Genomic DNA, 17191 nt, shown 5'->3' with positions numbered 1-17191 from the left:
AATATTTAACGAATATTGATATTTAAAATATTTTTTAGAGAAAAGTGTTTATTATTTAAGAAATATTTATTTTCTTTAAAGAGTGAAGTATGAAAATTTGATTTAACATTTTATAAATTTGATAAAACATTTTTTTTATTGAGTTTAAGTAATTTTAAATAATTAGTTAAGTCTTAAAACATTTTTAAAGTAACATAAAAAATGTAAATATTTAAAAATAAATCAAACAATAAAAAAAATTAACTTATATTTTGCTCATACTATTTGGCAAAATAATTATTTATAAAAATCAATTTCAATATGTTTTAACAAAAAAATTTGGTTATAAAAATAATCAAATAGTAAGAATTTTGTATTAATGCCAGGGTAGGGTTTGATAGAGCGAGTTTTTTTCAAAATTTTCCTAATGTTTAAATTTAATTGTGATTTTAAATTCATATAGTTTTTTAAAAAAGTTACCTACCATCATATACTTCATTTCCTTTTTTTATAAAAAATTTTGTGTTTTAATATAATTTTGTTTTAATTAGTTAACGAGGATTCATTATATACAGAAACTAGTTTATTTCTGTGAAAATCATTTACAAAAATTAAAAAATATTGTTTTTTTAAATAAGAAAGTAAAATCTAGCTTTCTGAAATTAAATTAAAGCTAATAAATTAGTCTGAGAAAAAATTAAATTTTAGGCCTAAAAAATACAATGGAATATTTTAAAATTTGATAAATTGTAAAATCTATTAATTTAGTCATTTCAAGTTAATAGTTTTAAAAAGTTGAAAATGGTTTACTAATTTTCTAATTTTAGAAAGTACTTATTTGGTTAAATGATAAAATAGTTTTAATTAACTTTTGGATATGAAGTAATTTTAGAAGAAATCATATCAAATAATATCCTATGAGTGAGATAGAAAATTATAAATAAAATGGTATTTATATGAAAGATTGTAAAGAAAAGTTTGAATTTAGTTTCTAAAATATGGATTTTAGTGTCTTATACTATAACTAAAAACATAAATGCAAATACTCAAATTAAAAATAAGAAGGGATCAAACATTTTAGTAGTCACTAGAAAAAATCTAGTTTGGTAATATTGCATATTAATTTTTAGGTTTTTCTTTTTAAAAACTAAAAGTAGTGCTTATAATGACAAATATCAAAAATTTATTAATTTGCATGTTTATTTATTTACTTATTTATATATTTGTAATCAAGTACAATTGTAATAGTTCTACTGAATTTAAAGAGCTATTAACAATTTGTATATAGTAATTAATTTAATCATACGCTAATAATAGGTATGTATTTTGTGATTGATATTCGACTAAGACAAACTTCATTGTAATTTAATTAGTATAAATTCGTTATTAAGATTGTTCATTTTATTATAAAAAATATTTGTATCACAAATTTTAAATTAAAAAATAACCTCGGTATTAAGCAAACTAAATTTTTTCAAGAAAATATATTTCACTTCAATACTAACTAAAATGGAATTATAGCCAGCAGAATAACAAAACGATATCATAAAGCTAGCAAATTAAAACTCTAATGAAGCGCAAAGTTTTAAAGCAACTATACCATCTGTTATTAAGGATGATGAGTAATAAAACAACTAACAAGTAGTTAAAGGAAGTACTGTTTTAGAGGCTACTGTGAATATGGTAAAAAGTGGACTTGGAACTGGTATATTGTTCTATCCATCAGTCTTTAAGAGCTGCGGAATCATTTTAAGTATAATTATGATGATACTTTTTGGTCTTTCTTGCTATTTCTGCTGGTTGATTCTCAGCAAAGTTATATGCTTTTAAGAAAGTCTCAACAGAAAAGACCCTAACAACTAAAATCTTACATTAGAAAGGGCAGCAGGTATATTGTTCAACAAGAAAGTTAAAATATTTTTAGAAGTTATTACTATGATATACGCATACGGTACAGCTATAGGATATTGCATTTTCGTTAAGGACTCTACTAAAGATTTAGCAGGAGAACCTCTATATGTTAGTAAATTTTTTATACACTTTGATTTGATTTAATTTGTATCTATGGCCTAGAACTAAGCATAAATTACTCCTCCTACTTTTAAATTAAATATTGAGATTTCGTTCTAATAAATTTCGATTTATAATTTAAAAAGTAGAAAAAATTTATTAAAATTAAAATATTAAAGGAAAGAAGCTATAGATAATAAATATTTACTATTTATGAATATGTTATTGAATTTTTTTATTAAAATATAGTTTTAGTCATGTTTGCTATTTACCTTCCACTCTCCTTATACAAACACATACAAAAGCTTGTAATTTTTAATTACTTAGGTTTAACTGCTTTATTCATAGCTATTGGTACTATTATAGTTAAATCCATAATTGCCATGAACGATTTTGGTAGTAATTTTCCTTCATATAAATACTTTGAATTTTCTCAAATTCCTCTTTAATTTGGAGTCTTTTCATTTGCATATGATATTAATGGTGTTATAACTGAAATTCATGCCTCCATGGAAGAAAAATCTAAATTTCCAACAGTGCTCAGAAGGTAAATAATTGTTTAAATAATTTGCAATTAAATTGAAAGTTTGCATAGATTAGATTATTATTAATTTACATAGAAGGAAAATGTAAAATAATAAATTTAATTGATAGATTTGATAGAATGATATAAAAGTCTATTTCACAGAATAAAGCTAATAACAAAAATTTAATTAAAAATGGTAGATTAATTGTTTGTTTGTTGAGTTTAATTGATAACTCTAGAAACAATCTATCTTGGACAAACTTCAATGACTTCAAAATAATTACAAATTTTTTTTATTATTTTATGAAATGCTAATTTTTGAATTTACGTGATTTTATAAATAAAAATAGATATCTCACCATTTCTTGCACTTTGGGAATAGTTGTAGGAGCATTAGGGTATCTGGCTTTTGGAGATGAAACTAATGATATTATTTTTGTAAATTTTGGCTCTATGAATGGGTATGGTGATGTTATTTCTGTTTTATATGGTATTGCACTTACCGCTGGTATTCTTATGTTTTGTTTCCCTATAGGTTATCACCTAGACAACTTTATCAAAGTCTTCATACTTAAAAAACATACAGAAGAAACTAATATAATATAAATGATTTTAACTAGAACAGCAATTTTCTTTTCTTTTGGCATTTTATCAATTTATATATCTGGTATTAGTTCAATCTTCAATCTATTAGGATGTGTTTTTTGCACTGTTTTAACATTCACAACACCTTTCCTACTTCTCAAGAGAGCTTAAATTAAGGAGTTGATATTGATCGCATTGTCAACAAAGGAAACTTAATCTGACAAAGAAGCTCAAAATATTTATTAAAACATACAGGAAGAAAAATGCACTTAAAAAACTCTTCCAAGGGGTAAAACACTAGACATAATTTGCATAATAGTTTTCTTGTTTGGTCTTGTTGGTGGTATTTCAGGAATAGTTTCAACAATAATCTAATTATAATAAGAGTACTCCTGAATAAAATTAAATAATAAATAAATTATTTCAATGGAATGTATATAAATCATATAATATAATAAATAAAAAATTATAAATTAATCTATTTCGATAAGAAAATAAGTATTTATTTCTTCTCAATGTTTGTATTTAATTATTATATTAAAATTTATTCATTCTCATTCATTTTTTTTTGTCAAAGTGTATGTACTAGGCAAATATTAAAAAAATCAATCTTGCTTTTAATTAAAACCAATTTACATTAAAATCCAACTTTCCTTTTTAAAGAAATTCCTTAGTAATATCGAGTTGTAAAAAATTAGATGGATTTGAATATTAATATAATTATATTTTTTCACTATTAGAATAAAAGTTAAAGTTAATTTGAGGAGAATTTTATTAGAATGCAATATAAAAGTTAGATATTAATATCATTATGTTTTTTTTTGATTTAGCTTAAACATAAATTTAAAAAAATTCTAAAAATTAACTGATAAAAATTATACATGGCTTATAAAAATAGTCAATTAAAATAATATTTTTTATTAGATTTATTTCTTATTTATTACTGGTCAAACATTTGTAACAAGCTAACGTATAGAATTTTTCTAATAAAGATATATAATTAAATGAAGAATTATTTTGTATTTAGCTTATTTTAAATTTTAAAATATCAAATTTCATCATCAATAACTTACCCAAACTTGAAAGTAGAGATCAAATTATATATTTTTTTAGATAAATAATGTTTTAAATCAATTTTAAAGTATATTTTTGGATTATTTAAAAATACAAAACTACATATAAAATATATAAAATTATAAAATAAAATAAGTGCATTCATTTATTGAATGATAAATATATAACAATTTGCTTATTCCTTCTTATGAATTTGAAGGTACTTATATACATAAAAATGGTTGATATTTGAATTAACAAAATTCATTATAAAATAATTCAAAATTGAGTCTCAAAGAAAATTTTCAAATATTATTTTAAATATCTACTTTTATTTGAGCTTTTCTAAAATAACTTTGTTCAATTATTTTTTATATCAATATTTTCTTACTGATTCTGCTACTTTTGTATCTCGTCAATGAAACCCATTTCTTTTTTAAAATTATGCAATCTGGAATAAGAAGACTTCATTTAAGCAGCTTATTTATGGAATGTTGGATTGAGAGATTATTATACTCTAGCAGACTAATTTTAATGCTTAACTGCACATTTTCTATTCATATTATTTGTGAAAAAAGTGGGAGAAAATGAGCATTCTTTCATTTCTTCACTTATATAATGCAAATTGAGTAACTATTTATGAGTGTCAGTATGTTTTAACCAGAAATCATTTCTTTCTAAAATTGATTATTTGTTGTAAAATTTCGACTCACCTAGCTTTGTTTTAGGGGAAGTCATAATTCCAAAGTAGTTTGTTTAACCAAATTATGAAATTGTGCTTTAGTTATGCTTATTTAAGAGAGTAGATACCGAATGAGGAGAGGCAATCTTAGACTAGAAGTGTGAGGAACTTTAAGCAAAACTGTTATCTTTACTTCTAATCTCAATTGTTTTATCTGCTTTTTATATGAATTCTAAATTTTATCTTTCTTTAGCAGAATTCATAAGAGATTCCTATGAAATAAACTATGGTAAAGATTTACTTGCTTTCATAGTTTGAGAAGGTTTTCTATTTGATAAGTTATTTTTTTAAGAAACTTAATTCTGGATTTGAATGTGATTCTAGATATTTTGTTAAAGTTATTCTTAATGTTGTCTTTGTTCAAAAAGTTTTTAAGCATTGATTTGATTATCAACAGCTGCTGAATTCTGATTTTAATTTAGCCCATAAATATCATTGACTTATTTCAAGTTATCAATATTTTGATAAATATTTTAAGAATAATTCTGTTTATTTTATTCTAAATATTATTTTATTTGCTATTATTAAACTTATTATTTGGCAGTTTCTTTATTTTTCGAAGAACGGACATCCAAATAACTTTTTTTAGAGTCAAAAATCGAATTTACAACCTTCTTTTTCTCGTTAGAGCTATTTAATATTTTTATTTGTTACTAATTAAGGAATTCTTCTTTAATTTCATCATTATTATAATTATCCTATTATTCGTTCAAGGGAGTAGCTGTAGATGAGACTTTACTAGGAGGAGGAGGATTTAGCGTATTATAATCGCTATTCCTATTACTACTACTTTTTTGACTTCCTTAAATATTCTAACTTAAAGAAGCTTGTTGTTGCTGTGATGATTTTTTATTACTTACTTATTAATTTTTTTTTGTTTACTTCAAAGGTGTCGCTATTTTCTTTTAATTGCTAGCTGATTAACTTATAGAAGAGTTTTTACTACCTTTTTTGCGATTAGAGTTAAGAGAATCTAAATTTAAATAAATATGCTTAGGTGTTTGCTGTTATAAAACAAGTAACTAGTTTTATGCATTTTGCTGATTTTGATTATTTTATCCTTCAAAGTTCTCATTCTATTGTGTTTAATAATCTACTTCACTCTATTTTATTTCTGAATTGTTTTGCTTTTAAGTATGATCTTGACTTTTCTTCTATGATGAACTCTACTGCTAAATTTTAGAGTTTTTGCTGTTTAATTTTTCTTAAAATTTTTTGACCTGTTCGTGTATGGGATTGACAGTAAAGTAATTTTTATTACTTTAAGTAGCTGAAGAAGAGTTTGATTATCTCATAGAGTTATATATTTTACTATTATTTATCTATTACTATTAGTGATACAAATCATTTTAAAGCTATTATTAAGGATCCATAAGCTACTCAAAATTATTCTATTACAATTGTTATTGCTATTAATTTAACAGTTGCTGCTACTGCAAAATCTAAGAGGCAGAGAGTTGTTCTATAAATAATTTAACATCGTCCTCTACTCCTCTATATTCTCCATTTGATGTTAACTAATGCTAATGCAACTACTATTGTAGCATATCTAAATATTATAACTGCTGATTATATTGTTATTTTTCAAGCTCAATTTATTGAATTTAAGGATTGAGTTGTTGAAATTGCTATTTTGATTATATGAAATTATTTTTTTATTCAAGGCTTTAGCTATTGTTTTGAGCTTACACACTATTATGAAACAACCTTTAAGGAATGATAGAATTAGAAGCTTAGTATTCATAACCCTCATTTGGCATCATATTTTGAGATTAGTTTTGCTAATAGTGCTGTTCTAAGTTTTTATCAATTGTGCTTGTGAGCTAGCTTGATGTATCCAGTTTCTCATTGTGAATAATTAACGACTATTATTTCAAATATTGATTCTAAATAAAACAAAATCAAATAAATTTTAACTAATTAATTGCTTTTACTCCGCTATTTGCATGATAGGGCTGATTCTAATAAGCTATTTTTTCCTTCAAATACATCTAAATCGGTGTAAGTTGATTGCCATTAGTGTTGTTATTAAATGTATACTTTAAATTCTACTACTATTACTACTATGGCTTCTATTAGTAACTTTGATTAATCTGTTGTTACCTAAGATGCTATTCATAATTTGAAAAGTTAGCCTATTATTAATCACTATTGTGAAACACAGGCCCATGATTTTAAAATCTGCGAGAAGAATTATTTATTGAATCGATTTCATTTTACTCCTCCTAAATGCTTTCTATCTAAAATACCTCTTTATTATACATAATTTGTTTTTTTGATATTACAAAATGATCATATTAATTAAATTACTGTTTTGGACGGTACTCATTTTTATGAAATAATAATTATTTAATATCAGTAATCAATTCGACTTGCTATAAATATTTGCAATGATAAAGTTCTATTTAGCTAATAATAATTCCTACTCTACTAAAATAAGTTTTATTTTGCGTGACAAAATATAATTAATCTATATATCTTTTATTTGGCTATAATTATATGGTAAAATTCAATTTATTTATTTAATTATCTTTCTATCAAACTAATTATCTATCTATCTAATATTTCCTGTAATTATTTTCTTTCACTAATTAATTAATAAGAATTTTAATTATTTTTCTTTTTTCTTTTTTCAAATAATTAACAGAGCATCAACTATGAATTTTATTATTTATTAATAAAATCTATTGATTTTGAATAGTAGTATCTCCCTTTACAGACAGATTTCAAATTATGATATTTCATGTTATTAATTTTTTATTTTTTATAAAATTTGTTATCGCTAATTTTTCTTTAATTTATTATTAATTTTATGATCAAAAAAAAAAAAATATGTATTAACTTTAATTAAAATTTTTTATGTTTAGTTTATGGTCATCATAAATTTCAATATTCTGCTTTAAATTCCTAATTTCATATGAAAGACAATAAAAAATTTATTTTTCTTAATAATAATAAAAGAGCTAACAATAATAGCAATCGCATTAATAATTATCGCTAAACAAATTGAATAGAGACAAAATTAATTAATTATCAATTCTTCTTAATAAAAAACATACATGCAAATACTTTAATTAATTAAATAAAGCATTCATGAGCACATACAAAATACATACAAATTAAAAGATATTAATTGATCTGTTTTGTATTTGCTTGTGGTTTAGTAGGATAAATTCAAACAATATATTACAAATATATAATTTTTATACAAGATAAAAAGTATCAGTAGAATTAACAAAATCAAAAGGTTATGGGAAAAAGAAAAAATAAATAACTAGACGAAGATCGTATCGTGCCTCGTCGTAGAATAAAAAAAAATTAGGAAGAAGAAAATGGTAACAAAAATCAATTGAATGCTGTTAAAGAAGAGGAAGAAATCATCAGCGAAGATGAATCTATTAATAGTGATTAACTTGAAGAATTGATAGAATTCGAAGAATAAGCATAATCACAAGAAAAGTCTAAAAAATAAAAGTTCCTAGAAAGTAATTCACATTTCAAATATCAACTTATACTTTTTAGAGAATTGTTAAATGAAATTTTAGCTAAATTTCCATTTTGAAATTCACTTTGATGTTATCAAATTTTTTAAAATTAGAATTTAACATTCAGGAAACAAATGAAGTGGATGAGCAAAGTCAAGCCAAACGTTTAGCTAAAATACCAAATAAAATTAACATCATTTAAAACCAAAGCTAGATTGCTTCTGCTTTCAATAGCCATTTTGATAAGGATTTCAAGGAGTTGCTCTCAACTGATATTGAAGAAATTATCAAAGAGAAAGTAGAAAAGAAATCATAAAAAGAAATTGTCAGAGATAAAATGAAGGAGATATTTAATATAGGTAATGACGGCAATAGTGAAGAAATTAACCCATACAAGAAACATGAAGAGCAAAAAAGAAAGGAAAAAGAAATGTTTAAGGATTTTAAAGACCCTGTTAAAGAAGCCTTAAATAATAAAGTAGAAATTAAGGAATATGGAATCAAAAAGCAACTTCGTGAAAAGAAAAATTACTCAGTTGAAAATGTAGACGAATATTATATAGACTCATTAGCATAAAAATATGTCAAAGAAGGGTTAAATTGCAGTACAGAAAATTTAGACCAGTCAATAAATTTGGGTGACCTTACAAATTCCTAACTTATACAATTTGGTATCATAAACAACTACCATGATTTGGTCTTCATTGATTAAGATGAAAAGAGAAATGAATCATTCAGAAAGCTTTACTGCTCTCATATTATGAACCACATGACTAAAGTCCCTTTGTAAAAAGATTTTGTAGAAGAATTAGCTTAAAAGGAAGCATTAGAAAAATTAAAAAATAGCAAAAAAGCAGCTACTACTGCTCTAGTAAACAATGAAGAAGATGATATAGACTGTAAGAAAAATAAAGGTTATACAAACTGCAAGATTTTAATCATCACCCCTTTCAAGGTAATTTCAAATCTTTATAATTTAAATTTTAATTAAACTATTTAAAGTAGAAATTAAATAAAATTAAATCAAATATTATAAATAAGTTTGGTAATCAGAAAATCTATATTTCAAACCTACTATTTTTTATATAAATGCTGTTTGCTGCTTGCTACCTTAATTAAATACTTAGCAAAAATTAATAATATAAAAATAAATAATATCAAATTTAAAAAATTAAAAAATTTTCCAAATTGATATTTTAGCAAATCTCACCAAACAAAACAGTTTTATTTAAAAAATAGTGAAATTTTTATTAGGATTTAAGCTAAGTTTTGATAAACAATAATTGAAATAAAATTATAAATTCTAAATTTAAGATAAATTTTATTAAATTTATTTTAATTTATATTAAAAAGGGAGATGCTGCCACTATTATTAATGAATTATTAAGCATTTATGGAGAAAGTAAGCTCAAGAAAAAATCTAATAAGCAGAGATTTATAGAAGAGTATGAAAACCCTGATAGATTGGATGAAGACGACTTCAGAATTGGTATTAGCATAACAAATAAAGGTTTGAAATTATTTACTCCTTTTGAACACTGTGATATAATTATTACAAGTTTGGTTGGTCTCCGTTTGGCAACTGGAGAGAAAGGTGATAAAGATAGAAACTTTTCTTTCTTGAGCAGTGTTGAAATTCTTGTTATTGATAGAGCCCATGTTCTTTATAATTAAAATTGGTTGCACATGAGTGAATTAATGAGTCTTTTTAATCAAATTCCAAAGCACAAGCACGTCACCAACAATATTCACTAGATTAGAGAATACTATTTCGAAAATCTTGCTAAGTTCTATAGACAAACTATTGTCTACACCGAATTTAATTTCCCTGAGCTTAATTCAATCAAGAATAGATTTATGAATAATTATAAAGGATGTTTCCAAATTAAACCTTATTATTAATAACTTCCTCATCCTAAGATCAATCAAGTAATTAATTATTTAAAAAATTTAATATTATGAGTTTATTATAAATATTTACATTTAAAAAAAAAGGAATTTATTAAGTTTGATATTAATAATATTCAAAACGAAATGGATGAAAGAATAGAGTTTTTCAAGAAGAAAATATGGGATGATTGGAATAAAGAAGAAATGGATGGAAGTGTAATATTCGTCAGCTCATATTTTGAATATGTCAAGTTAAAGTCAATGTTCGTTAAGCAAAATGCTCCAGTCTTTGGTATCTGTGAATATACAAAGAAAAGAGATGTTCAAAAAAGAATAGCTTAATTTAAAAATGGTACTCTTCCTTATTTGATGCAAACTGAAAGAGCCTACTTCTTTGATGTAGGTTCCATCAGAGGAATGAAAAACATCCTCTTCTTCTCATTACCCAAAAATTCTTATATCTACTAAGAAATGCTAAGTTATTTGCACCCTGAATCTCTCAAGCACTCAAAATGCAAAGTAGTCTCATTATTTAATAAGTACGATGCATTTGCTCTTGAAAGAATTGTTGGCACAGAAAATGCCAAAGAATTTCTTGCTGATTATAATAAAGCTACATCATTTGTTTTGTGATTAATTACTTAATTTATTTCATAAAATAAATACTTTATTTATGTAGTTTATCAAACAAAAATGTTAACATATTTCATCTGGCAATAAAGACTAAAATTTTATTAAGCTTTTAAATTAATTTAATCATTTTAATTTTCTCAAATTTAAAGACGGTTTTTATTAAATTAAATTTGAAATAATTCAATTAAAAATGGCTTTTTATAAAGCTTAATAATACTTCATTTTAGTTTGTTTAATCCTTTATGCCTTAAAAAGATTTTTAAGCTTTAATTTAATTAAAAAATAATAAATATTTAAAAAAATTAAATAAATTTTAATAATTCATTTATTAACAATCAATTAATATTTAATAAAGTAAGTAAATTTTATCAAAAACAAACAATATATTTATCTATGAACTAATATAAATTTTTATATTCTTTATTTTATCAAACCTCAAGTAATTTCAAAAGATTTTAGTTCATTTTTGTTTTTTGAAATTTTTTATTTAAAAAATAAAAATAAATAAATGAATGAAAGAATGCAAAACAATTTAAATGAAATAAATTTTAAAATAGTATAAAAAGGGATTTATTAAGAATAAAATTCTTTCTAACTAACTAATAAATATCTAAAATAATTAGTAAAGTTTATCAAAAACAAAAAATGTGTTTAAAGTGCTAATTTAAATATCTATAAAGGAATGCATAATAACTTATTTAAAAGGTTTTTTTATCTTTGATTTTTTTTGAAATTTATTTTATAAAATAAAAATTAATGTAAAAAATCTAAAACAATTAAAAAACCACTTAAAATATTGTAAATAAATATATCAAAATAATTAAAAGAAGTATAATATTTATTCTAACTAGATATCTAAATAATAATTAAAATAAATAATAAATGAAGTTCATAATTAAAATATCAAGGTATCTCCCTGAATATATAGGAATTTTATGTATGTATGTATATAACCACTGACTGCAGTGTTAAATTTAAAATATTTTGATTATTTAAATTTTTTAATTTTATTGAGTAGTCTGTCCAATAAATATCAAAATTTTAGATTAAGAAAAATATTTAAGATGTTTTACAATTAATTGCTTGATTGCTTGCTTATCAGCTTTTATTAATTTTACTTTTTATTATTTTCATTTCTTTTTGTTTGCTTTTAATTATGCCTTTTTTTATTTATCTATTTTTTCTTAGTGTTTTTTTCTGAGTTTTGCATCATTTCTCTAGATATCTTCCAATCTTTCTTTTTCTTCTTAAGCCTTCTTGAGTTGTGCCTAGGCTAAAAACTTTCTGTCTGTCCTTTTTTAGTGATCACTTTACAGAGGGGAGTTAACAACATTCATCTTAATAGGTAAAACGTAGCGATGATCCCAGTATCTTTTTCCATCGAATTCCATAAATCCTAAATAAGAGCCAAAACAAGATGAGACAACCTTACCATTAACCTTAATATCTCCTTATAAATAGTCAGAAGGTTTCTTTTTTACTTTACCAGTGATTATAGTGGCCTCTATTTTATTTACAGGGTCTATAAAATCTATCTGACCAAGTGTTTCATGCTTCATAGTACCCATAAAAGTACCACTATAATACTCATATCTTTTATTAAAATTTAATTAGTTGAGTTAAATAAAAAATTATTTTTAAATTTACCCAAAATTGTAATTTATCTTTTAGCCATCTTTGAAAACTATAGATCTTTTACCTTTATTCTTTAAAGTTAAAGAATTCCAGCCAGCTTTTGCTTCATAAAGATAATATCCAGAGTATAAGTAAGATTTGTTAGGACCTTCAGCTAAAAAGTAAGACACCTTATTAATTATTAGTTTAATAGTTTAAAATTTAATTTAAAATAACTTTAAGTAAGTTAAATCATCTTTAACTATATTTTTGTTAGTACCAACAATTCATTTCAAAATTTAAATAAACAAATTCTTAATTCATAATTAATTATAATTATTCAAATAATTCATTAAGTATAATTATTGAAATAATTCATTAAGTATAATTATTCAAATAATTTATTATTCTAATTTGCTTGAAATAATTTTGTTCGTCAATTTCTTTAAGAAAAGTTAGGAAAAATAGTTAATAGAAAAAATCTTTGATTATATTTAGAACTATAAAATAAATACTCCAATATTAAATTTATTTGATTTAATGCTTTAAAATGAATAATTTTTTTTAATTATGGTCAATTTTAATATTTATTTGATCTTTAAATAAATAATTTTGTTTTTAATATAATTAATGAATAAAATTTTATTTAGCTTTTTCAATTTAAATTGGGATGATTTTTAAAAAAATTACAGGCGGATGGTGAGAAACTTATTCTCCATATAATTTAGTTCCATCTAAGTAGGTGGCTTAAAATGTTTCTCCAAGAATAGGATTTAATGGCTTCAAGAAGGTATTAGCAACTGGGAAATTAGCAAAAGTAGCAGTGATCAAAAGCTTGAATCTTTCAACATAATCGTTTGTTTAACAAGCTTTAGCCATATATATAGGGAAAAGGCAAGTTCCAGTAAGGGCAGTTTATAAAGCACTCTTAGGAATCATAGCCTTGATGGGGAAGCTTACTTGAGTTAGGTTGAAATCACCTGAAATAATTTTTCTTCCTATTTCTTTGATAATCAGCTTTCCAACTGATCTTGTGGTGTTAACAATCTCTTTATTCTAACATTATTTACCTCCATTAGGATGAGATTCAGAATGTCTGTTTTCATCTTTTACAGATAATATTTAGAAATTCTCTACAGCTTTTAAAAGGTCAGCTTTATTTCCTGTAAAATATTTATTTGCATCTTATGCTGTTGCTATACCTTGGTCTTCTTCTTCTTCCTCTTCCTCTTCTTCCTCACTTTCATCTTTTTCAGCTGAAGGTTGATTTTTATTTTCTTATATTTATAACTCTTATTCTGCATGACCAGTTTATTCATGAAGTACTGTTTAAATCTTGGTTGCTTCTTAATTTGTATCAATAGGTTTTACAGGTCCTTCTTCATCTTTTAATTTATTTGCACTCAATTCTTAAGCTTCTTCACGGAATTTGCTAGTACTTACTCGATGACTATTCTCTAATTTGATATTAAGATTTTCTTTATCCTAGTCAAACTATGTTTTTTGAGTCAATTCATTATGATTTCCTTTTTGGTTTGAAACAAAAGCAGGGTTTACTGAATTAAAGGGATCAATGCTGACATTCTCATTTTAGTTAACAAATGAGTGAAACTACATTTCATCATCTGTTTCATTGTATTATTTGGTATCTAAGTGAATCTTGGAAGTGAAAGGAATTTTTAATTACCCAGCTTCAACATATTTTGCTTCTTATGTCATAGCAATATCTTCCAAGTAAACTTTTTTAGGAGTGCTCCCATTTTTAAAAGGACTATCTCTGATTATAAATTCAGGCATGTTTGTGTTAAATGTTTCTTTCAGCTCTTTTTTGTCACTTTAATGATAGTTAATTGTAAAAGGAATCTTCTTGTTAACACAATGACCTATACTTTCATCGCCTATTTCATCTATTAATTCTTCTATATCTCCATCAATTTATTCTAAATTATTAATGAAAAATATTTTTATTTAAAGAAAAATAAAATATGATTCAATTTATTTATTTACCTTCTTGATTTTCAGAAATATTTAGGTTTAATTAATTTAATTGATCCTTATTAAGCTCTTCATCTAAACCTTTAAGTATTCTTTCAGAGCGTATTGACTTATCTATTATAGGTTATAGCACTATAAATTCGCACATATCTTCCTCATATTCCTCACTTTTTTCCTTTCTGTTTTTGATATAATATTCTAGTAGTTTGTTCATTTTAACTTTCTGCTGATCATATTAAATATCTTGCTTAATTGTATGATCAACATCTTCTAGGTTTAAACCTTTAGCTAGAGAAGAAAGTTAAACAATATCCTTTTTGGTGATACCTAATTGATTATTCTTGTTCAAATATAAAACTTCGTCTTCATTCTCATATACTTTTTCCATGAATTCACTATGAATCTCTAACGCTGCTTCTCTTTTAGATCTCTCTTACTCTTCCTTTTTTGCTTTCTTATTGCTTTGCTTCTTTTTCAAAATTTTGTAAACTTTGAATACATTTCCATGAATGATATGGTCTTTTTTGTACTCTATGCTCTTACCAATAATATCAATTGTTCCTGAAATAGGTTTAAATACCAAGCCAATCACAAAATGAGCTATTATTTAAATAAATAGATTAACATTTAATCATTCTATTAAATTTTTTATAAATATTTCAGCTTTTATTTAATCTGACTTTGGCCAGACAAGTTTTTTTTTTCTTCTAGAAAATACAATTCTATTTTTTTTAACATGTTATTCACTTGCTCTGACATATAATTAATAGAGGGGTTAAATGAAAATATTCTTAATCTACAAGTATTAATATTTAACTGATTATATATTTATTTATTATTTTTCCAATAATTTATTTTAATTATTCCATAAAACTAATTACTAAATTAATTAATTCTAAAATCTAAAAGAAGTTGACTAATAAATATTTTATTTTAATTAGTTTCGAAAAATGTAAAGAATCAGATTAAAAGATATAAGAAAAATAACAAATTAGCTATTGATTAAATGTTTAGCATAATATAATTACCGCTTGAGAAAGATTCAGATAAGGCCTTGCTGTTAAAAGGGTTTAATATGAATCCACTTATGCTTCCTAGAATTTCTTTTAAGAGTTCACTCTGATTGAAAAATAAACTGCTGAGTGCTGTATATCCCTTTAGCTTGCTCATTTTTTCTTTCATTTCTTTTTATTTTTATTTTTTCTTACTTTCATTTCCTTAGTTAGTCTTTTTCATGTCGACAATAATACCACTAAAAACGTTGAAAGGATGATTAAATACCATCATTACACTTCTTCCCAAGGTAGCATAGAAGCCTTTACTAGGTGCTATACAATAAAATTATTTTATAAATTACTCATGAAAATGCTTTTTTAAACAGAATTTAAAATAATTTATGAAAATATATTATCTGCCTTCTAAACCATTGCAAAATAATTCATTTCATATCAATTATTATGCAAAAAAAAAAAAAAACGTGCACTGTTGAATTTGAAAATGTAAAAACAAGCAGATTTAATATACACAAAATAAAACTTATAGGAATAAACTTTGATTTTGTTATTGTAAAATTTGCTCATAGTTTTGTTATAATAAAGCTAAAATGAACATTTTAAAGTTATATTTTACATTAAATTTGCAAGGAAAAGCAAACTTCAATTAGTTCTCTAATTTTTTTTGGATCTTTGTTTTCATAAAGCTGCAATCTGAATTTTCTGCCTTTTTTGTTTCTAATACGAATTACATCATCTCCATCTTAAAGCTAATATTCTGAATCATCTTCAAATCTGCCTTTAATTAAGGAATAGTAGGTTGAAAACTTTTGCTATTTAGGCTTCTTATAGAGAAGCAAGTAACCCCTTTGCATATCTAATCCGAAATAATATTAATAATTCCTCATCCATTTCACATATGTAACGACACCTAATAAATTATTTTTGTTAACTTGTTGGTATGGATTTTCAGATAGAAATATATCTTTTTCGTTATCTTCTGAAACTTCTTCTGATCCTTACTCTTGACCTTCATTTGATTTCTCTTCATCATCGATTTCGTCAATTCCTTTATTGTATTTCTCTTCTTATTTATTTTCTTAGCCATTATCTGACCCTTCACTTTCTAATCGTTCTTGAAGATAATCTATTTCTTTTAAATTCTCTTCCTAATTTACTTCTTTTTGAAATTGAAAACCTTTTTGAATATCCATTTTATCTTTATACTGAAACTTTTGAACTTATTTGACTAAAATCGAGGTTCAGTAAGCTTTTTTAGAAAGACCTTAGCTTTTTTTTCTTACTTTCTTTATTTTTTTGATATAATATATTAAGAAATGTTTATTCTACCTTAAAGATTGATTGAGAAATTAAATTACTTTTGATTTATAATTTATTTATTTAAGGGAGTAATTATAATAAAAGGAATATCTTGTACTTTGCTAATATATTTGTGTAATTATTATTTCACACAAATTAGTTAGTTATCTCATCCACCATCACTAAATGAAAATTAATTAGATCTATCTATAAACTATCTTTTTACATAATTACTAATTGCTGATTTGGTAACTTTTTAATACATTTTCTTGTTGAGCCAATCAAACACATGCTTCAAAAGAGATGATTATTAATCAATCAATCAGTTTATAAATTATGTGTATATTCCTTACTATTAAAAAATAAA

At 23.7% G+C, this 17191-nt stretch overlaps 4 protein-coding genes across 4 annotated transcripts; 2 read left to right on the top strand and 2 right to left on the bottom strand. All coding sequences in view use genetic code 6, as the record gives it.

Moving 5' to 3' along the window:
• Nucleotides 1–1488: 1488 nt before the first annotated feature.
• TTHERM_00678600 (transmembrane amino acid transporter protein) lies at nt 1489–3496 on the top strand (the record flags this gene model as incomplete). Its single annotated transcript, XM_001027836.2, has 3 exons — nt 1489–2002; nt 2239–2536; nt 2866–3496. 3 exons carry the CDS (start codon nt 1489–1491, stop codon nt 3494–3496), a joined length of 1443 nt encoding a protein of 480 aa, XP_001027836.2.
• A 1017-nt stretch (nt 3497–4513) lies between these two features.
• On the bottom strand, nt 4514–7224 carry TTHERM_00678590 (hypothetical protein; the record flags this gene model as incomplete). Its single annotated transcript, XM_001027835.2, has 3 exons — nt 4514–6760; nt 6830–7146; nt 7206–7224. 3 exons carry the CDS (start codon nt 7222–7224, stop codon nt 4514–4516), a joined length of 2583 nt encoding a protein of 860 aa, XP_001027835.2.
• Nucleotides 7225–8145: 921 nt separating this feature from the next.
• On the top strand, nt 8146–10903 carry TTHERM_00678580 (hypothetical protein; the record flags this gene model as incomplete). Its single annotated transcript, XM_001027834.1, has 4 exons — nt 8146–8380; nt 8494–9335; nt 9734–10309; nt 10376–10903. 4 exons carry the CDS (start codon nt 8146–8148, stop codon nt 10901–10903), a joined length of 2181 nt encoding a protein of 726 aa, XP_001027834.1.
• Nucleotides 10904–12033: 1130 nt separating this feature from the next.
• Nucleotides 12034–16718, bottom strand: TTHERM_00678570 (oxysterol-binding protein; the record flags this gene model as incomplete). The annotated part of the gene is made up of 6 exons (XM_001027833.1): nt 12034–12496; nt 12551–12708; nt 13208–14457; nt 14525–15112; nt 15541–15840; nt 16142–16718. 6 exons carry the CDS (start codon nt 16716–16718, stop codon nt 12034–12036), a joined length of 3336 nt encoding a protein of 1111 aa, XP_001027833.1.
• Between the last annotated feature and the right edge of the window lie 473 nt (nt 16719–17191).

The sequence above is a fragment of the Tetrahymena thermophila genome (assembly GCF_000189635.1).
Source record: "Tetrahymena thermophila SB210 genomic scaffold scf_8253823, whole genome shotgun sequence".
In the NCBI taxonomy this organism is placed as follows: domain Eukaryota; phylum Ciliophora; class Oligohymenophorea; order Hymenostomatida; family Tetrahymenidae; genus Tetrahymena; species Tetrahymena thermophila.
Note: the sequence above shows the minus strand (reverse complement) of the source record. Positions and strands in the feature narration are given on the sequence as shown.